This window comes from Embiotoca jacksoni, unplaced genomic scaffold (genome assembly GCF_022577435.1).
Source record: "Embiotoca jacksoni isolate LCO1_2020_lvr unplaced genomic scaffold, fEmbJac1.0.p SCAF_4, whole genome shotgun sequence".
Lineage (NCBI taxonomy): Eukaryota > Metazoa > Chordata > Actinopteri > Embiotocidae > Embiotoca > Embiotoca jacksoni.
Genome location: NW_027185392.1, coordinates 8,427,164 through 8,448,915, shown reverse-complemented (window position 1 = coordinate 8,448,915; position 21,752 = coordinate 8,427,164). Strand labels below are relative to the sequence as shown.

At 40.5% G+C, this 21,752-nt stretch overlaps 1 protein-coding gene across 11 annotated transcripts in view; it reads right to left on the bottom strand.

The window, feature by feature from the left end:
* ptprdb (protein tyrosine phosphatase receptor type Db) overlaps positions 1 to 21,752 on the bottom strand; it is a 150,521-nt gene that overhangs the window by 28,012 nt on the left and 100,757 nt on the right. For 4 of the 11 annotated variants that reach the window (XM_069167777.1, XM_069167778.1, XM_069167779.1 and 1 more), the window contains exons 9-26: positions 17,106 to 17,294; positions 15,818 to 15,826; positions 12,827 to 12,844; positions 10,976 to 11,086; positions 9,893 to 9,904; positions 9,121 to 9,390; positions 8,096 to 8,205; positions 7,359 to 7,556; positions 6,889 to 7,014; positions 6,599 to 6,746; positions 6,249 to 6,397; positions 5,945 to 6,089; positions 4,726 to 5,028; positions 3,312 to 3,505; positions 2,087 to 2,113; positions 1,399 to 1,516; positions 517 to 1,104; positions 4 to 98 (exon numbers count right to left, since the gene is read on the bottom strand). In XM_069167777.1, coding sequence (XP_069023878.1) covers positions 4 to 98; positions 517 to 1,104; positions 1,399 to 1,516; positions 2,087 to 2,113; positions 3,312 to 3,505; positions 4,726 to 5,028; positions 5,945 to 6,089; positions 6,249 to 6,397; positions 6,599 to 6,746; positions 6,889 to 7,014; positions 7,359 to 7,556; positions 8,096 to 8,205; positions 9,121 to 9,390; positions 9,893 to 9,904; positions 10,976 to 11,086; positions 12,827 to 12,844; positions 15,818 to 15,826; positions 17,106 to 17,294 — 2,810 coding nt within the window. The remainder of the gene's footprint in view (positions 1 to 3; positions 99 to 516; positions 1,105 to 1,398; positions 1,517 to 2,086; positions 2,114 to 3,311; positions 3,506 to 4,725; positions 5,029 to 5,944; positions 6,090 to 6,248; positions 6,398 to 6,598; positions 6,747 to 6,888; positions 7,015 to 7,358; positions 7,557 to 8,095; positions 8,206 to 9,120; positions 9,391 to 9,892; positions 9,905 to 10,975; positions 11,087 to 12,826; positions 12,845 to 15,817; positions 15,827 to 17,105; positions 17,295 to 21,752) is intronic. The other 7 variants (XM_069167781.1, XM_069167784.1, XM_069167782.1 and 4 more) reach the window with 4 other exon arrangements.

Sequence of the window (21,752 nt, the reverse complement as noted above, 5' to 3'; positions counted from 1 at the left end):
TACAGTGAACGGCTGGGATGGGTTCTTGTCTCGGATCTCCCAGGACAGCAGAATAGAGTTCTTCATGGCTGCCTTTACTCTGAAGTTGGTGGCAAAAACTAAGGCACAAAAGAAGAAAAAACACAACAAAGAAACCAAAAACATGAATAGGATCCCCCAGTCTCAGTTATTCTCTCTACTGAAGCAAACATAGTGGCCTTACCTGTGTATCACTCTCTAGCACCAGTCTCAAACTAGCTATTTGCTCTGATACACACAGTTAGCGTGACTGGACAGGGATACTCGCCCAAGACCCAAGACTCTTACCTTGCTTTGGGAAAGGGATGTTGGGTCTAAGGCTACATGACAAGACAACGAGAAAGGACACTTAGGATGCTGTCACCAGATGTTTTGTGTTCGTGTCTGTGTGAATGTGGGACTTTGATGGCACGATGTAGGCTCAAATGTGCTGTCAGGGAGTGTGTCTTGCATCCTGAGCAAAGAAGATGGGTTTTTAGGATATGAGTGTGGTCCTACCTTGGTCCAGCCGCTGCGTCCTGAACTGGACACCAGGGCTGTACGGTCCAGGACCGACAGCTGTGAATGCACACACCCTGACATCATACACAGTATCGGCTGTCAGACCCTCCAGCAAAACACTCGACTTTGGAGAGGGCACCACAACCTCTGAGGCGTTTCCTCTACTGTTTATATCCTTGTACAGCACTGAGTACTTCAGAATTTTCCCATTTTGCTCAATTAATGGGACTGACTTCCACGTCAGCCAGAGCGAGACGGCCGAGGCATCCTCTGAGATAATATTTTCAGGGTATCCACTCGGGGCATCTTCTGGAGTTGTCACCTCTTTTACAGCCTCCTCTCCGTAGCCCATTTTGTTACGGGCAGAGAGTCTGAACATATAGTTAGCTCCCTTATGGATATCCTGGGCAACGTAGCGGTTTTCCTTGGTGGGGAACTCCACCACTGTGAAAGGAAGGACGTCGACACGGCCGAAAGTGAGACGATAACCCAGGAGCGGGGTCGGCTGGTTGGGAGGTGGATACCACTGAAGCAGAGCAGTACCTGAATCAGTGGCACTCACCATCAGTTTGGGTTTCTCAGGCACTAGAGAGAGGAAAACAGGAAGAGAGGGAGATAATTAGAGGATAATTACAAAGCAAATTATTTCATAACCTCAAGCAAAATTGCAAAATATGATTAATATGGCACCATATAAGTGGCTTCTTAGAGACACAGCAAGGTGTGACAGAGTGAAATATAACCAATTCAATGTTTTAATGGCCTCTATTGATCATTAGCGATGCCAAAGTCTCAAAGATCATTAACATTTATGTGTGTTGCTTGTGCATTTTTTAGCTGTGTCTGTCTGTATGTTTGGGTCTGTGTAGACACACTTACATGGAAGGGCGGTGCACACAGAAATCGGTTTGCTGCGAGCACCATCGCCCTTGGCAGTGTAAGCCCCAACTGACACAGAATAGGCAGTGTCTGCCTTCAGGTCTCCAAGCACCACCTCCTGCAGAACAACACAAAGCATTGTCAGCTATAAAAGACAACAACTTTCTCTTGCCCTCAGGACAATGAGCAGTTTAGCACATTAATAAAGAGGTCAGAGTGGCCAACACAAGACAAAAAGGCACAGCATCAGAGACCAAGCTGTGATTTTGGTCTGACAGTGTACCAGTCTAGACGGTGATTCAGCTCACTTGTACACAAATAATACTTTTCTCAGGCCCTACAAAAACACTTTGCCGTTATTTTTCCACTTGGGAAATGTGTTGGGGACATCCTTTTAGATTATCTCAACAAAAACACGACATTCTAAACAACTTTATAAAATTAGAAGAGCTCAAAATGTTCCTTCTCATCACAAAATAACATTTAAACACACAGACGTTCAAAACTCGTTTAGTTTTGTCTCCATCTAAACACGAAACACAATATTGTCTTCACGTCTCGGTCTGTCAATAAATCATAGAAATAATGACAATATTTGGGCAAATGACTCCCACTATCAGCTTTATCTGTGTTTTTTCTTTTAGAATTCTCCCTGTAGTCCAATATGCTTAAAGAAATGTTTACTCACATATTCAGCTGAGTCACCATATTCCCACTGAACGATGGCGCAGTATAAAGAGGGGAAAATGAGAGAAAGACAGTGTTTAATATTTAAAATATGATCTAGAAGACTTTTACGTCTTACTAAAGTCAAACTTTAGCAAGACCCAAATTCACTTCCATACAATTATTAAGAAGGTTGGAATTAACATCAAATAATGGACACATGGGGTTAGATATAATGTAGGCCCATTATTTATTCTGGACAGAGTTAATAATACATTAAATAATAATAAAAAAAAAAACAACAACCCTGTTTTAGCTTGATCATATATTCAATCAATTAAACACCAAACAATTAAGTATGTATTTAAAGGAATAGTTAACAATTAGAAAAATGTGTTTATCTGCAATGTTGCCAAGAGTTATGCTGCGTCCAACACAATCATGTGAAAGGGAAAGATCCCCATGTTTTCAACGAAACAAAATGGAGGGACACACATTTCTTTATATCTTTAAAGTATGTCAAACTACCCAGCAAGAAAATTGTTTGCTAAAAACACCATTAATGGCTGCTATACAAGGGTGTAATGTAATGCTGTGTGACGGTTGTTTTACGACAGAATTGAATGTCTGAGCGTTAAAAAAGCTGTGCTTGTTCAAAACAGTGTCATACTTATTAAATTCCAGTGTTTAATTTCTTTCAACAAAGGATTTCGGTGGAAATGAGACATCTATGTTTGCTTGCTTTGGCCGGCAATTTCACACTGGCTGCTGACTTTAGCTTCACAGATATGAGACTGATGAAAGTTAAAATGATTCTCATTTACTGTAGTTTTCACCAAATGTAGACCTATTCCTTTAAATATTTCATGTTAAATTATGGAAGGGTTCTGCTCTCTAATGTATTACAGGAAAAAGTCCATTCTCATTTTCAGGGTGTCAAATAATGCCGTTTTGTCAAAGCCGTTGGCATCTGAGAGATACGCACGTCCTTTTGCGTCGTGACCATGATCTTTTTTTAAAACCTAACAAGTAGTTTTGGTGCCTCAACCTAAGGCGCCTTGTGGGTGTGTATGAGACACCAAAAGACTGTGACTAGATGGCAATATTTGATGCCTTGGGATGAGAACGGGTAGAGAAAGTTGACAGTAACATTACAGTATAATATAAATATTGCTTAGGCTTTCATAAATCAGTTCCTGACACAGTTCATTTGATTAGAAGCTGGGGAGAGTATATGTTAGTGTTACCTGTGAGTCCTCTATGAGGATGTCTTTGATGAAGGGCTGACCCTGAGGTTCTCCGTAGTTCATCCTCACATAATGGACTTGGTAGCCTCGGACCTGACCGTGCTGCTGTTTGGGTGCCGGTGCTCGCCATTTCACCCTAATGGCCGAGGCGTTCACAGTTTCTGCGCCCACCCCTCTTGGAGGACCGCTTGGAACTAAAAATGCATTTTGGAATACAGGTCATGGGTCATAGATGATGGGCACTCAAACCTCTCAAGTAAAGGTCTTCACCTTAGTGAACCTTTCGTCTAACAAAAAAATAATTGGTTTCGGGGCAGATAAAAAAAAAAAAAAAAATAGCCACAAGCAGAAAAAAAGTGAAAATACAACCCTCCAAAAAGTCTAAAACTGCTCTGATGTCTGGGAAAAAAGTCAAAGAAGTAAAAAAAATGAGAGTGCTTGAGGAAAAACATGGAGGAAAAAAGAAGTGGAGGAGGAGAAGAAGCAAATGTAGAAAAAGATAAGAATGGCAGATAGAAAAGGATTTGTTGCCAGAGGCAGATCAACAGTGGCAGACAGTCAAAGAGAAAATACTGTTATCAAGAAAAACCTCTCTCGTGCTGCCAAGAACTACACTTCTACCAAAAAGAAAACAAAATAATACAAAAAGGCAGAAAACCTCCAGCCACCTCTTGCTATCTGTCTGACCCAAGTAAAAAAAGCACTTTAGACAATGCCAGTTAGAAACATTTCTCAGTGGAGACACTGGGAGGAAGGAATATTAAGCATGAGTATCAAAAGTATGACAAAATATTCAAAATTACCTAGAATAAAATACACAAAATAAAGTTAGCTAGAAGATATCCAACGAGTTAAAGGATTGAGAAGAATTTGAAACTGCAGATGGCCAGTAAGAAAAGCCAAGGTGAGGAAAGAACCATGTACAGCTACAGCCAAAGGGATTGTCTTGTTTTTGTTAGTGAGGAATATTGTTATCTTTAAACAAGAAAAGCTCAATCACCCTTTTTCCCCAAAAGAGGGGATTTTAGAAGAAAGGGGAAGGTGCCGGTTAAAATAAGAGGATAAAAATGGCAGCAGGAGAAAAAAGGGGGCTGCTGTTGACAAGAAAAAGCAGTGGTGAGGGAGAAGAAGGAGAAGATTTTCAGATGTTGGAGGTTTGTGGTGTTTATGAAGGCATAAAGGAGAGGTTTTCAAAACTGGAGTGTCTGACATTGGTTCTTAAATGGATCATCCATTTACACTGCAGCTCAAGGACAGACAAAATGCCTTTAGTGGCCAGTGGAACAAGCTTGCTGTTAGTTTAGGGTGCTTTGAGCTCATTTAACACTATGTTAGTGAGTTAGAGGTAGCCATTGTTAGTGTGGCAGACCATCCTAAGAGATGGCATGTTTTTTTGTTTTTTTTGGGCACATACCATCTTCCTCGGTGCGGATAAGCAGCTGTAAACTTTCTGGTCCGTCCCCAGCTTCCGTTTGCGCGCGCACTGTTATGCCATACTCAGTCCATTTCTCTAGGTTTTCCAGGAGATAGGGAGAACTTTCCGGAGGAATTCCATCAATTCTTTTAGACGTTTTGTTGCCTTCGGTAGTGGAGTACTGGATGGTGTATCCCGTAATGATGCCATTCTGAAACTCCAGAGGAGGTGGAGCCCAACTTACCAGGATGCTGGTAGAACTGGGACTGGTACATGTGATGTCCTGGGGAGGTGCTGAAGGAACTGATTGCCCCGGAAGCACAGTCAGGGGTTGTTTGGGTAAATGTTATTTTGGTTGTGTGTGCAAGTTGTTATTGGTGGGTGAGGAAGTGTAGTTTGCCGTGAAGGAATGGGGATGAAATTGAGCAGACGAGAGACAGAGAACAAAAGACAAAGAAACATAAAATGAAAACAAAACACAGGAGAACAGAAGCTCTTTCGAAAAATGACCCTGCGACTAGAAATCAAGATGGCTGAACAAAGATACTGAATGATGGGTGTCAACTTCTGTTTGGTCGAAATGTTTGATTAATGACAACGAGTGAATGACTTAAATGACGCAAAAGAAATGCGACACAAAAAACACTGACTAGAGCTTAAATACACAAACATACCTGCCCATAACTTACTTGTCCTTACAGCCTACCCAAGCCTCTGTGATCCATGTTGGACTTCTCATGTCTATCTGCAAACCTTTGGCTTCTTACCTTGTTTTTACTGTAACTCTTACAGACCTCAGATTGGTAGTCAACAAGTGTTGTTGCTGTCAATCATCAATTAATTGTTTGTTACTATACTTGTAAAAGACAATGTCTAATCCTGGAAATCATTAATAAATTACTTATATATTTGTTGAAATATCAATTCTGAGGTCAGCTAATGTCTGGATTCACGTTGGCCTTTTTTTTTTGACAATGCAACAATGCAAAAAGCCTTTTATCAGAATCTTTAGTAAACAAATTGAAGAAATTCAGATGCGTGTTTGTGGTTCAGGACCTACGTGAATTCAAATATTTGCATTGTCAAAACTGAAAGCCTTTGTCACTCTCTCTTTAAAACACACGCGCGCGCGCACACACACACACACACACACACACACACACACACACACACACACACACACACACACACACACTGCAGTGTGTGCGAGTAGACCTACGTGTCTGTGGTGTGTCAATGGACACTTCGTTGGTATACGCGCCGATTCCATTTTTGCTCTTAGCAGCTAGCTGGAAGGAGTAGGTGGAGAAGGGCTTCAGGTTCTTCAGCAGGTAGGAGATGGTAGGCTCAAAGCTCACTTTCTTCTGCAGGAACACCAAGACAAAAGTTCATTTTTGATATTTAGATTCAGTTCATCTCCTTTCTGCCAACCCAGGCTTCCATTCGTACATCCAATTTTCAATCTTTTATCATCTATTCAACCAACCATTAAATCCTAAGTCCCTCCATCTCTCCATGCTTACCTCCTCTGTGTCATCTGCCCGTCGGTAAACCAGCTCATATCCTGTGATGTGGTTGTCTGGGCCGCCCTGAGCTGTGGGGGCCACCCAGGATAATAAGATGCTGGTCTCAGACTTGGCTTCACCCTTAAATTCTGAAGGTTGGGATGGAACTGCAGAGTTAAGGAGGAACAGGATTAGTCAAAGTGAAGTAAGACTGCTGTAATCTGATTTTTGTAAATTTGCTTGTAATTTTGTTCAGGATTACAAGTGCATTTATTTTTTAGCATTGCATAGTATCTTTATATGCACGGTAATACATATACGAAACAAACAAACCAACAAAAAACCTCTGCATGCTTCCCTTATTTTACCTCCAGTCTTGGCTATAATCTGCAGGTCCTGGGACAAGGGTCCATCTCCTACAGAGGTGAAGGCCAGCACTCTGATGTAATAAGTCTTGTTGGGAGTTAAATCCTGGATGGTGATGAAGTTGGCACTGCGCACCATCTGCTTCTCCCACTGCACAACACAATGCATGAAGGCAAGTAGACACAAAGATGCACAGTCATGTATTACACACCTAGACAACACAAGTAATCATGTGTTCGGAATAAAAAGCAAGAACAACATTTAGCGAAACCATTCACGTAGAGATGCAAACCTGGTTGACTGGCAGCGTGTTGTCAGAGGTGTAGTACACTCTGTAACCGACAACCTGTCCATTGGGTTCCTCTGGCTCATCCCAGTGGATCATTGCAGTTGTGGCGCTCAGCATCCGACCTATGACCTGCAGAGAGACAGAAGAAGTTTAGCAACACTGTGCTGGGTTTAAATGATAGGTATTTTCACTGCAGCAAGTTTTGTTCAAGAAAGTTGGTTGGGAACTGAAAGAAAATAGAGATTTGTGTTTGCAAATTACGCACTGAAGAAAAGACTTACCTAAAAACAGTGTTATGTCAGTCAGAATAGCCAGCAGCAAATCATTTTGTGTAACAGGCAAGCTTCAAATGAGGACTACTTAATGCAACTTCTTTTTGTTTCAAGCATAATTAAAATTGTATATTTGAAAACCACATTTATATCCCCCTAAAGACATCTTACAGCTTTGCCACATCAGGGCATCATCCTGACCTGTCGAGGAGGCGAGGAGGGGGCCTGCTCAGCTGTGCGAGCCTCCACCACTTCACTGGAGGGACCCTGGCCAATGGTGTTGACAGCTGCCACCCGAAAATCATAGTGGGAGTAAGGGCTGAGGCCCCCCACGCTGTAGCGCGTTGTGGCAATGCCATCAATCTCTTTATAGGGGTCCTCTGAGCCTCTGGCACGATGCTACAGGAAGCAAGAGACAAAGCAGGAAGGGAGAAGAAACACGTGCTGATTTAAAGATGCATTAGCAGAACTATCTATAGCTCTATCTGTATAAATATACACAAAGAAATTGTGCTACACCATGCCCTTTGTTGCCTAAATCTAGATTTATGCTAAAACTTAGAGTGAAAAACTGAGACACAACATGTCTGATGTAGGTGTCCTGCTTTTTCTGCATGGATGATTTAGTCCCTACTGTTTAAGCAGCTTCATTCTCACATTTTAATTCACTACTCCTTGTGGGCAGAGAGTGCTCACAAGACACCAGATTTCATTTGAGCAATTTGGCAAAGTTTATTGCTGTCAGGAGAGACATGAGGCTCTTTTCTTTTACAGCCCCACTTAGAGATTGAGGCTGTTATTAACAGTTTATGTTCATATGAAAATCTAGCGCTTTAGCCATCTTAAGTTCAGTGCCTCAGAAACTTGTGTAATACTGTGTGGTAGGTAGTGTGTGGCTGAGTAAAAAAAAAAAAAAAGAGCTTATGTGTCTGTCACACCTGTATGATATAGTAGGAGACAGGTTCAGGGTTTCCAGAATCCCATGTGAGTGTGATGCTTGTCGCAGTTCTCTCCGTCACCACAGGGGTGCCAGGAGCCTTTGGAAGAGCTGAGCGGGGGGGCAAAAAACAGCAAAAACTCATCCACTATCCCTTTAGATTTTTAAAAGAAAGAAAAAATAAAAATCACAGTTTGGAACTTCAACTTCATTTTGAGTGAAAAAGCTGAAAACAATTAGGTGATGCAACCAGCTGAGTATCAGAAAAATACCACGACCATAATCTCCACAACAATTAAAAGTACTGTAAAAAAATGATGGACAAAATTAGCTCGACAATTGGACAACACAAATCCAGTTATCCTTCACTTCAAAGAGATTTCTAACTTTCCACATATTTAATCCAAATTAAAAGATGCAAATATTGACAAACTAAACTTCAGTGAGAGAAAAATTATTCTGTTCCTCGTGTCAACGGTATAAAGTGGAGACCTTTTTCTCCAAAATTGCCAATGGAGAGACCTAAAGAAAAATGTCCAACGTAAACCACTACAAAATACCAACAATCCTTCCTTTCCTGACATTGCAAGATAAGTTGTGTATTTCAATACATTGTGAAAAATGTAATTTTCTTTGTATCTGCTTTTGCTTTTAGGTTTTATTAGTGACTACATGTCCTATTCCATATTGCAGAGCACTACTTTTTTCAGACTTTTTTTTTTACTGGACCTTCCTCTGTTTACTCAAATGTTTATTTAAAAAAAAAAAAAAAAACAACAACTCATGAACTGTTTTAAATCTTATTTTTCATTTCTTTTGTAATGGAAAGTTTCTTTTTAGTATCCTGCATACCTACTGCATATTCACAGAGAGAAGGCACTGTGGTTATGTCCTTGTAAAAAAACATACAAAACTCTTTTGGATGAAGTCATAACCAAAGTCTCACTTGAGTAAAGGTCGAACCTTCACATCCTCTCTGGTTCATATTCTTTCCTCTGTTCACCTATAAACCTCCTCAGAACCCACCTTTTACAATAATCTGTGCCACCGCCTCAATCACACCGAGCGTTGACATGGCGACGCAGGTGTAATTGTTAGACTGCCGTACGTCAGTCAGTTCCAGGACATTGCGGCCAATGGGCATGTCATCCTCGGGCGTCAGGTCTTCTGCTCCCAGCATCCACTTCACGTATGGCATGGGCGAGCCTACCGCCACACAGGTGATGTTGACGTTCCCCCCTGGCATGATCTCGCTGTCGGCAGGGGGAATGGAGAAGCGTGGGGGAACCCGACGCACTGGACCAGATAGCAATGAAGGCAGGAAGGCAAAAGAGAGATGATTAGAAATTCATCATTGTGCAGAACAAACAGGGTTTATACACTGTAGAACGATTGGTTTTTTGTTGCATCGTGACATCTGAGATGAAGTTTTATGGCATTCAAATTAGACCGCAAGTATTCAGAGAGTCTGGTACATCACCACAAGGGTGCATGTGATATCCAGATGTTTTATTAATGCTGTTTTTAGGTGCGCTACATTAAATATTTTATGAACTGAGACACAAAAGACACAAAAGATACACACACACAAAAAAAAAAAATCACAGCAAACACACAAGCATTCACAGGGAAAACAGTATACAATTTATTTCAAAGGAGTGATGTGTGCAGGCAAGTTTAAACCTTCAGTACCACACATAAAACAGCCACACACACAAACACTAGTGGCAGTTTAATGGAAGAAAAGAAAATACTCGGGAGAGACTCAAAAGAGCCACACAGTTGTTACTGTACCAACCTTCTCGCAGCTCTGCAGTGGGAGGTAGGACAAAGCACAGGAGGAGGAGGAGGAAGAGGAGAGTAAAGAAAGGAAAACAGAAAAATATCAGAGAAGAGACAAGGAGAGAAAACAAGTTAGACAAAGGAGCATGGCAAGGTGACATCAGACAGAGGAAAAGCCAAAAAGAACAAGGATGAAAGTGAAAGCAAGAAATGAGGAGAGGAACGAAAAAAAAAACAAAGGCCATAGATGCCTGATGTTGGTAAAAGCCTTCCTGTTTAAGAAAGCCTGTACCGCCAGCTGTCTCCATAGACTGCCTGTCAAACAATCACTGAGCAACGCTGTGAGATTGTACTGGCCCTGCAAGCACTGTTAGACGCACATCACTGACTCTGCGCTGTTTGTGTGTGCATGTGTTTTACACATATATATTTATATATATATTTAGTGTATGACATAGATGTGTGTGCATCTGATCGTGTGTGTGTGTTCGTTTCGGATCCCCGGGAGCTATGTTGGAGTCAGAAAACCATGCTACACTGTTTAAAGCTTCATTTTTTTGGGGCGGGCAGACAACAGAGCAAAAGGCCCCGGGAATAAAAATGTCTCCAAGATTCAAACATTTGGTGGGTATTCGTGTAAGTGTGTGTGTATGTGTCTAGGGAGCAGAGAGGAAGATGACGCCTGAGGAAGTAAGATGCGTGTCAGATTTGGGGGAGAAACACAAGTCTTAACCAGACGATGATTTGGTTTTTCTCAGAGGTCTAAAGGCTAAGAAGGGAGGGCAGAGAGATTAACGGCTCAAGTGAAACATTCAGTCCAGCCTTAACTTGATGTAAATAACTGTCTTTTTTTTTAACTATTCTGTTTTACAATCCTACAGTTGAAAAAATATATAAAATACAGCAGCTTATTAGCATCACATTAAACCAATATATTACATATATTTCTAACAGATGCCTGTGTACAGGGAAAAAAAACATATGTCAACTGTGTCTAATAGATGTTTCGAACTGCACATTCATATTCATGCTATTCTTAAATCAAAGTATTCTAATTGGACTCTGGTTCTCCCAGTTTGTTTTTTAACCCCCGTCTTACCTCGGACATAAAGGTTAGCTGGGGTGGAATAGCGTGTCCCATCGCTGTTGGTGGCGACACACTCATACTTCCCCTGGTCTGACTCCTCACTCATCTCTATCTGCAGGGCACCTGTATGGATGGAGGGATGGAGAGAAAGAGCAGAAGATAGAGAGAGGGGAGCGAGATACACAGAAAGATAGAGAGGAAGAAAGAGCATTCACACAGAAGTGGAAGACATCAGATAATCAGGTATAGTACATCAATACATTAACACATAAATGGTAAAAACTGTAGAAAGGATAAATGAGTCTGAGAAAGGTTTTCAGCAAAAACAAGCTGAACTCTGTATGAGGAGCACAGTGAGCTAAATCTTTATAGCCACATTAACAAGTTTCTACCACTGTCAGCAAGAATCTGCCCAAAACAAGGGTCAGCTTCCTGATTTAGAAATGAGAAGAAAAGAAAGAAAAAAAAAAAGGTATTGATATAAGGCCTACAAAAACAGAGAATGTAGTCTTCATGCAAGGCAGAAATAAATAAACCAAGCAGCCAAAATATGGAGTAATCCACTCACAAATACAGTATTTTGAAAAAAAAAAAAAATCTTTGCTGAAAATTGAGATGCAGTTATAGTCAAGAGCAAATCATGGTTCATTTTCAAGGATAAAACGTGACAAAGATATTGCCATGGCAATAAGATATCCCAAAACCTTTCGGATCCACCAATGGGATCAGGAGTGTGATATCAATTAAAAACACCCAATAAAGGAGGTAAAGACATCAACCGACCTCCATCGAGGCCAACAGATCAAAAAAAAAAAAAGGAACGACATACGCAAAAGCCTTGGGAAGGGACCGATGCTTTCTCGTTCCCTGAAAATAGAAAAACGGTCAAAAAAAGTCAACCAGAGGTTCTTCAGAGATGGGGTGGGAAGGCAAAAAAGCGCCCATAAAAACTTTATCAAAAAAGTGGTTGTTTGGGGCTTTTTATCGGTAATGAGAGAGAAAAGAGAAAATAATGGTAAAAAACCATGAAGGAATGTGTGGTGTGTGTGTGTAGCTTTGAGTATCTATGTGTGTGTGTGTGTGTGTGTGTGTATGACAGTGAGTGTGCAGCTTTGAGTATCTATGCGTGCGTGTGTGAGCATACTAATGTTTGCAAGTGTGTGTCTGAGTCTTTGCCATCTGGACGTTTCAGGCTGAGCGAATAACAGCTGGGAGGGAAAACAAAACTGGGACATTTGATTGGGCAAATATAGACAAGGTAGAAGGAAAAGCCGGGTCAGGCTTAGGCCAAGACCCACAAAAAAAAAAGAAGAAAAAAGTAAAGAAAATCAGGTCACAAAATTTGTTTAAAGTAACAAACAGACTGAGGTAGAAGTCAAATATGCTTCATCACCTCAAACTAAGCAACAAAGGAATAAACCCAAGTTGTAAACACATCATGCTTTAGATTGGAAACAAAAGTAGATGTAACAAGTTAAATGAGGTTAAACAGATGGATACAAAAGAGAGGTCACAACATGGCGAGGAAAGAAGCAATGGATTTCTGTGTTATAGAGTGAACGCTGAGGCTGAGATGGAAAAATAAAAGGATGAGGAGAGGATGAAAGATGAGGAGAGGGGAGGTGATAGTCATAATATCATGAATTGCTTGCTCAACTCCAATTCTTCCTCTTGCACCTACTGCAGATCTGAAGCAGCTGGATGAGTGTCACCAATATGGCAGATTCTTGAGAGTCTTTTGGACTAAACCCCATATTGGTTAACCCACCCAGCGCTACTGTTCAGATCTGTGGGACAAGTAGGAACCAGGGGTTGAAAAGGAATCAGGCCACTGTGTCATGTTGGTCCTCCCAGCAGTCTTACCTCGTATGGGCGTGCCACCTGATTGGGCAATGAATGCACGAGATTAGAGAAGGAGAAGAAGAAGAAAATGTTAGTACCACAGAAGTAGAAGGGGGTAAAGGGAGAGAGGTACTGGGGCAGGGGAGGTAACTTGGACAGGAGACGAATCAAATTAGCGAGAGAGACTCAAAATATAGATCCTTAAGAGAGTGAGAGGAATAAGAGGCATAAAAGAAAAAGACAGAGTAATAAATAAAGACAGAATAAGCCTGAGAAGAGAAAAACAGGTCCTAGATAGAGTGACAGTCAGTGACAGAGCTACCAGGAGATGGGTTATTGATTGGACTTCATTGACTTGCAGCAGGGGCAGATGTGGCTGTAGGAGTAGGGTTGTGTCTGCTCTGCACTCATGTGGGTCTCTAAGAGGTGGCCCGGTGGTCTCTAAGTACATTAACTGCCCCGAGACCTTAACTGCTATTTTCCTCCACATGGATTGAAACCAGGTCTTATCCTGCCAGTTGCACAGTGTGCACATATATTAATATTAATATGAATATTATTATATTTATTCTTAGAGACAAAATCCACTCTTCAATACTTGTAAAAAAGTAGCATTGTCCAACATTGTGTTTACATAGATTTATATTGTTGTGCATTTCTTAATCTCCCTCAATAATGGCAAAATTTAGACAATGTGACGCCATCCAAGTACAAGACCTGCACCTGCTATTTCTGGTTCATGCACTGTAGGTGCAAGAGCGCGAAGTGCAAACAGGCAGGCTGCAGCTGAATATAAATCAAAGCTTGTCGTGAATAATAAACTCACTCTCAGCCAGTCATATCACAGAACTCATCGCTCTGAAACAGCTGTGCCAATTATAGTGATGCATGACTACAACAGCTGAAAAAAATGGCAGGATGATTCTCCAAGAAATCTTATTATTGTCTGGATCGTGTGGAACGGCACATCCCGTACACATAACCCATCAAATCTGCAGCCAAAGGCAGATGGTGTTGGTTTTTATTTAACTTGTCCAATAATATTAGAAACAAACAATACATTTTGGGGGAATAAAGACATTTATGTGCCTGCGTCAATCTGAGCTATTTCAGTTTTGTTTCTACTGTACTTAAATGGTCATGTCATGCTACTTAAAGTGATGCAGCAGCATTTGGATGGTAACGCCTTTCCAGAGTAAAACATGAAATGCTACTTTGACTAAAAAGAACATTTGAAAAGACAGCAGGAGCTGTAATATTTACTGACACATGCAGACTGCTTTATTAACATTCCCGCCCCAAGCACAATTTAATGATGATTTAAACACATTGACTGGCTGGGAAGCAGTTGATTTAAATGTTTTATTTACATTTTTAGCATTATTCTGCCATTACTCTGCATTTTCTCAGCATATAAAATTTGCTCTTGTTGATAAAATTACAACAATGGTTATGATACAACTATTCAGAACAAAGTCTGAAACTACAAAATCGTCCACTAAATATCAACAACTCACTTTTATATGAATGAACCTTCCACCTGTGCAACGCAGGCTATACCACACAACTGGGCAAAGTGAATATTAATGATGGGAAATTACCAAATTGTTGGAGTAGTGGAGTACTGGTTGTTGTGTCACCGCGGAAATAGAGCCCATTATGACAAAGTACTTTCAGTAGGGCTTGAACCGAGTCTGACAGCCCAAAAATGATAAGATAAAATATCTTAAACATCAACAGTAAATGTCAAGCTGATGTCTCAGCCCCTTGGAATCAAAGCGCAACAGGGAATTTTTGTGAACTCAACATTTAAAGCAAACATCAAAACTTCAAACTGAGAGAAGTTCACTGTTAAAGACATGTTGGTCTAAACAATACAGAACATTATGCAGCCACAAGAAATGTAGTGTTCATTAAGAGGGGTGTTGGGCTGCAAAATATAGCTCTGTAATCACAATTTCTTTAATTTTTTTTTTCAATTAACGCTTAAAATGATGATGGCATTTGAAAATGACAAGATAATACGATAAAACACAAGTAAAACAAAAGCTAAAGCCACCTTCCACTTTTGTCGTGTTTTAATCTCCAATTTGATTATAAAAATGGCAACAACATAAATTTTACTCTTCAGTTTCCACTTGATTCCTGTATCCCAGGCATGCTGTCTAAATGGAGTAAATCTGAAGTGATTGAAGCAAAGAAAAGTGGAAATTACAGCACTTAACTGCAAAATTTGAAAATATCCATGACAAAAGATTTATATTTCAAGAGTAGTGAAGAGTGGATTTGTTATTTATAAATCCTTGCTAAGCTTTATTACACTGATATTAAAAACTAAACATCTATGACCAAAGTGCTACTTCCTGACTGTAGCAACCAGGTTTAGTATACATATTACACTATACAGTCAACGTCTGGAAGTCTGAAACCTGGTCGCCATTGATTTCCTTCCTCCGGCTCCACCAGAGGAATTCCTAACAGCTATCTAGAGCTGATGGTTGATGGCTTATTGACTGGTAACTCTATACAGCAGAGTGGAGAGAGTAAGTGGGTGAGTGAATGATAAAGTGAGTGAGGGAAAGAATAATTGAATAAGTGAAGGGGTGGAAAAGTAAATAGGTGAGTGTGAGGAGAAAGTTATTATTCTTTGGGTGTGGAAAAGCTGCAGGTGCACAGGTGAGGGTGAGGCCAGCTACCTCTAGGGTGACAGATATATGTGAGCATGTCTGCATGTGTGTATGCATGTTCATGTGTGTGTATATCCTGTTTGTAGCATCTATCTGTAACCAATGTATAGGTGGCTGCGGAGACAAGTATGTTGTATTGCTGTGTGTGTCTAGATCTGTGCCTCTTATTGTGTGTGTGACTGTTAGTAAAATGCATGCCATGCATTTTAATAACACGGCAATATTTGTAAAGGTGAGCAGTAACAGCAACAGTAGCAACATTAGTGAACAGTATTTAGAAAAAAGTGGGCAGTGAGGGTGTGGGCCTCGGAACAGAAGCACTTACCAAAGGACTCTGTGGTTAAAAAGATAAGAGAAAAGAAACAGCATAGACATTGCATTACAATCGGACCATTGGTTACACAAAGGAGTTGACTTAGTAGATAAACCTTGAAAAAGTACTGGAACTCCAAAAAAAAAAAAAGAAAAAAAAAAAGTTAGAGATATTGATTATCTACACAGAACTGTGAACTTAAAAAAAAAAAAAAATAATAAAAAAAAAATCATAAAACATGTTTGTTTTTTATAATCATTAAATAAGATAAATGAGGCTAATATAGCAAATATTTGACATTTTATAACAATTTTTGTAAATAATTTAAAAGTACTTGTAAAATAAAGGTCAAAAAGGGATCCTGAGCAGAGCATTAAGGGTTGAGCCATTTAATGATAATAATAAAAAAAACAGGGACACAAACAAAGAGGTTGTTATCGATAAAGAAGCCAGAGAGTTGGGTGTCCAATCACAAGAAAAGGGTTTTTTGGGTCCAGAGTTGCTCCCTGGAAGCAGCAGGAGGACTGAGGAGGGAGGGGACTTGGCTGAGATATGTTGGGATTTTACACACTACTGTGGCTATCAAAAACAACTGTTTGAAAGCTTGCATGGTTTTTCCAAATAATTTGTCTTGTATTTGACAAATTCCGTATATCCTCAAATCACATGGATACAATTTCTGGGAGTCAATTTTCACATCCACACAAGAAACACTTTCCAAGAGATTAAGTAAAACAAAATGTTATTTGTTTAGTCACAGCAGTGAGGTATGTTAGAGAGGCCCTTCCTTCAGCGCATGCCACCATCACCTGGTTCCACCTTGTAAATCTTGCCAGAAGAGTAATTTGTTTGTTGAGACATGAAGCATGCTGATGCTTGTCAGAAACATTTTATAAGGTTTTTAGTGAGGGAAGAATTAAACTGTTCGTGATGGTGATTTGCACAGGAAGTCCTCAGAGAGTTTGGAGAAAAAGTTGGGAGTTCACTTTGAAAGGCCTTGAAGAGTTAAGAAGGATTTTCAACCGTACACAGTCAACTCATACAACGGCAGCAGCAGCAGAGAGGCAGCTGAAAGTACAGCCAGAAACCACGGCAGGAGGAGTGTAGAAGAGCAACAAGAAAAGGGGAGAACGGGGGCCAGAAATACAAAAACTGTAGGGAAAGAAAATAAAACAGTGGGATAAAAGGGGAAATTGAGAGGGGAATAAAAGCAAAGTAGGAGGGAAAAAAACCTGGAGGAGGAAACAAAAACTGGGATCGAAGGGAAGGTAACGAATGGAGGGATAAAAGCATTGGTTACCTGAGCGGAGCTGCTTGATTCGCCCGTTGTTATTGGATGTGTTCACTGGCAGGAAGTCCTTGAACCAGGTAATTTCTGGGTCAGGGTTGCCACTAGCAGCACAGAGCATGGTGGCAGTCCGAGATCGCTCCACCACTTTCAGCTGGGGACCCATGTCAATGGTGGGAAACCCCGAGGGAAGCTGGTCCTCTGGAAAGATCAAATACACTAGTCAAATCTTCAACCTGGTTGGACAGAGCGGCCGTGCAACTGTCTTATCACATATACTTCCACAGCAGTATGACCTCCATCTACACCACCAGCTGTACCAAATGTATTCATTAAATGGGTTTAAAATGGGACATTTGTTGGCTCTATCCGGTATAAAAATATATATTATATAACATATATATTTCATTTGAGATCTAGCGATGCCAGAATTGTCAATGTTTATGCTTTGTGCATTCTTTCAATGGGTTTGGTCAAGTACCATCTATAGAGAGAAAGCTGTGAAGTAGAACAATTTATCCAGCACGTTTGGCTTTTTATTTTGACTTCTCTGCACATTTTGGGTCCCAGGTCTTACGGCTGACTCTGATTGGTGGGAAGCATGTGATTATCAAATACATTAAAGCTGGTTATTGTTAGTATTAAATATATTAAATGTGAGCTCTATATAGATTTGTAGTCCTATTTGTGTGGCTCTTTTCCATCTGCAGAAGCACACCCTGTCGGTCACATCTCTGTAGGAATTAGTAAACACTCCCTTCCACATGTTCACAGAAAGCATTGTAGCTTGAAACGTCAGACTGGCTTTTACATTAAAACATATAATATATATAAACATATATGGCAAAACTAGCTACGTCACTTTTGTTTTCAGTTTTTTAGCTACCATTTCTTCACATCATCAGTGTTGGATTAAGTCGTTAAAAATTAATTTGGACAGAATTTTCATTAATTTTTGGACAATTTTACTCAATAAAAAGTTAGGATATTCCAGTGAACCAGCCCTGCCTAATTAGTATAAATCTACTATTGAGATTGTCGGGCAATGAGTTCAATAGGCTCGACACAGAGTTAAAGATTTAACAGACTAAACAAAATAATGCAATTACACAAATAGGCAGAAACATTTTTTTTTCCTTTTTCAAATTAATATGTGGTTACCTCTGGTAAAATTGAATACTTTTTTATGTTGAAGACAACCTTAGATAAAAGCCTTGGTGGAGCTAATGTAATATCATTGTAAATGTGGATAGCTTGTTCTTATTTTTTTTTCTTATTTGGGTTTCTGATTTGCAGCCAGGCTTCTTGGAGAGCCTGGCTAGCTGTTTCCCGCTAGGCTTTCCACGTGCTGACCGCTTGTGAGTGGTATCGATTATCTCAAACTATTATGTCAAATTAGTCTGTTTCTGAAATGTGCATTTCAGTCAAAAGCCCTGGCACAGTGGACAGCCTATGTTCAATATACAACGTAGGAGATAACATGATGCATGAAACCTGACGGATGTGACACCAAGCAGAAGTTAGGAGTCCCGTCTCAAAGGCTTTAAAAGGCAAGCTAGCAGGAAAAATGCAACAGTCAAATTTAAATTAAATTTAAGTAAAAATTTGTTTCGCATTAGCCTCGAGACCTGAGGCGAGACTTTTGAAGAATCCAGTTGAGAGGTCAAATAAGTAACGTTTCATTCGACCTGACGAACTCACTAAGGCTTTAGGCTTTTCCAACAGAAATCAAGTGTGATCAGATACGCTCTATTCTGTTGGGAATCAGTCGCAGCTGAGCTACACTTTTTTGTAGCTCTATCTATTGCACACAGCCCTCTGTGGAAGTTCACTCTGTGCATAAAATCAAATAGGCGCGTCCAATATCCATATCCACTGGGACTTGCACCCTTTTTGGGATGGCAAATCAAATGTGAATTTATAGACATCGGAGGCAATTAAATCGAACACGGAGAGTCATTCCACTGTGATAGAGGAAATCAAAGGCAGTGGGCCAACTTCATTCAACTGAAGAGGGAGATTTAAGAGGAGACAGGGGACAATGCTTTGAGTAGGTAGGGGATCAAAGAAGACTGAACTCAGTCAAACCCAAAAGACACTTTATCCACTCCGGGAATCTAATAGGTGCAGAGCAAATCAGTTTAAAAAAACAAATCCTCAACTTTGTGCAAGGCTGCACTTTGAAACTGCGACGTAAAATGTCAGATTCATGAGTCATCCATAATAAAGTAGATAAAGACAGACATGGTGAAAAAAAAAGTCAGATGAGCAAAGAGCGTGTGTTCCTGCATGTGTTTGCGCTGTATTTGATCTAGAAGGCAGTCTATTTTAATCCCCTCTTTTTTTTTTTTTTTACCCAGAATCCCTTGTGACTTTATCCCTCTCCACCACACAGAGCCTCATTAACGGGAAATCCTAGCACTGAACCCCGCCAAGGAGATGCTAATTCTGGTACTAGCCCATCGAACCATAGCCGATGGGTCGTGAGACACTGGCTTCACGAGCCGTGTGTGGCCTTTTAACAGCTCCGTTTTCAATCAATCACAACACCCGACAAATGGAAACATGGACATAATAAACCAAGAGAACAAGATGAGAAGGTGTTTGTGTGTATGGGTGTGTTTGTGTGCGTGGGTGGTGAAAGAGGGCATAAATGCAAAAAAAAACAAAAACAGGAGCGTGAAGGAGACTAGAAGAGAAAAGGTTGGAATAGAGGAGGAAGAAATAGTGACAGAAAAGAAAACAGAGAGAGCACGAGAGAAATTGACAGAGAGGGAAAGAGAGCACAAGGGACAGATACAGCATAACAATCCTGATTCTCTCCGCTTTCATTATGCAAACGCTTACTTCAAAGCCAGCCCCTCATAGGCAGGAATAATGCATTCTATTTCATCTACCTGGGGTGGGATAGTGCACTGAACGTTGGGGATGCACAGTTAGAATGTTGCTCCCTGAGATCATGCATCTTTCTCTGCCCCTTTTCTACCGCCGCTCAAATGTGCACAAAAAAGAGAGAATTGCAGTCATGTCTTTGCGGGTAGACAGGTGCACAGGTATGCATTTGTACTGGATTAAAATACACAAACAGATAAAAAAAAAAACAACCAAGGACACACACACTTGTGTGAAGACAAAACTACAACAAAGGCTTTTCTTTTTTCATTTAAAGCTTCAAGTTTGAGTGCTGACAGAGTGGGCTAAAGCACATACACACATGTTAACACATGCACATAACCAGCCTTCCACCATCCATCATCGGGGCAGGTGTAAGCAACACCAAAGCGTGTTTGGGACAAAGCTGCTGCAGGATGTGCGTGCGTGTGGATCCATGAAGTGGTGCTGCTGAACAGTAACAGCTAAGAACCCCCGGAGGTCAGGGCAGATGCGTAACCCTACACCCTCTTGTTGACGGAGCCTTCCACACGTCACACGGTTTCATTTGGATGTGCTCCCACCTCACTGTTTCCACTGCGAGTGCTCCAGGTAATTTCACAGCTCATTGAAAAGCCCGGTCTCACAATCATGGGAACTGCTGTGCGAACATTGTCCTCTTTATTTAAGACCCCAAATGAAATCCACACACATTGCTTACTGGTTTTGTCATTTGAAAATCTGGAAGACAGCAAGTCAAGTCTGGTCTTAAAATCATGGGAACTAAACAATGAGCTGGCTGCTGTATCAGAGCCCCGAGTGTAATATGTGCACCTGCAAACCAACCTGTTTCTGTCATTCAGGACTGACTGATGAACACTAGGTTAGGGTTATGATACAACTAATGCCTGTTTAAGACTTTATCTTCCAATACAATCTGAATCAACAGAACTGCACAACTGTGATTCTTTCTGCCTCCTACATGTTAACAGTGTCAGAGAAGTGATAATCCAAGTCTAGTCTGCTCTATGAGGCCACAATTTTAGGTGACTCTGGATCATATTCAGTTGAAAAATAAATAGTGTATGATGACACGTAGGTAAAAAATGCTTTGGACGGTATGCATATTATAATTAACTAAAGAATAATTACATTTTATTCAACCTAGGCCTTTTTTATTGGATGAATTGACTACTTTATTTTATTAGATTTATTACCTACTTAGATTATATTTATAATTCATTAGGAAAAGAAGGTGATCAATAAAATCCTTATCCACCACAGTTTACAGACTCACTCTCTGGTTAAACTTTGACCTGCTGCACTTAAATCAACAACAACTCTGCTGCACTCACTATTAGTTCCACTTCCAAATTAAGTAGTGAAGAAAATTTGCCTAAATGTTTGACTTGTTTACAGCCTGTCTGATGATCTGACTGCTCATGTCTCTGGTAGAGCTGGTAATTGCAGGGTCTGTGGTTTACATGTACAAATGTCCTGTACATTTTTCCAAGTGTCCTTCAGCAACACCAAGTTATTACTGATGGACAGCCCAGCACCTTGCAGGAAAGCTCTGCTAAAGTGTGTGTGTGTGTGTGTGTGTGTGTGTGTGTGCGTGTGTGTGTGTGTGTGTGCGTGTGTGTGTGTGTGTGTGTGTGAATCCATGACTGAGGCAAATCGTAAATTGCTTTGTCAGAGAAGATAGAAAAAGGCTATCTAAGGGTCGTCCACGATGTTCAGGCAAGTGTTTTGATGGCAGATAAAATCACCAACTGAGTTGTCCTTAAA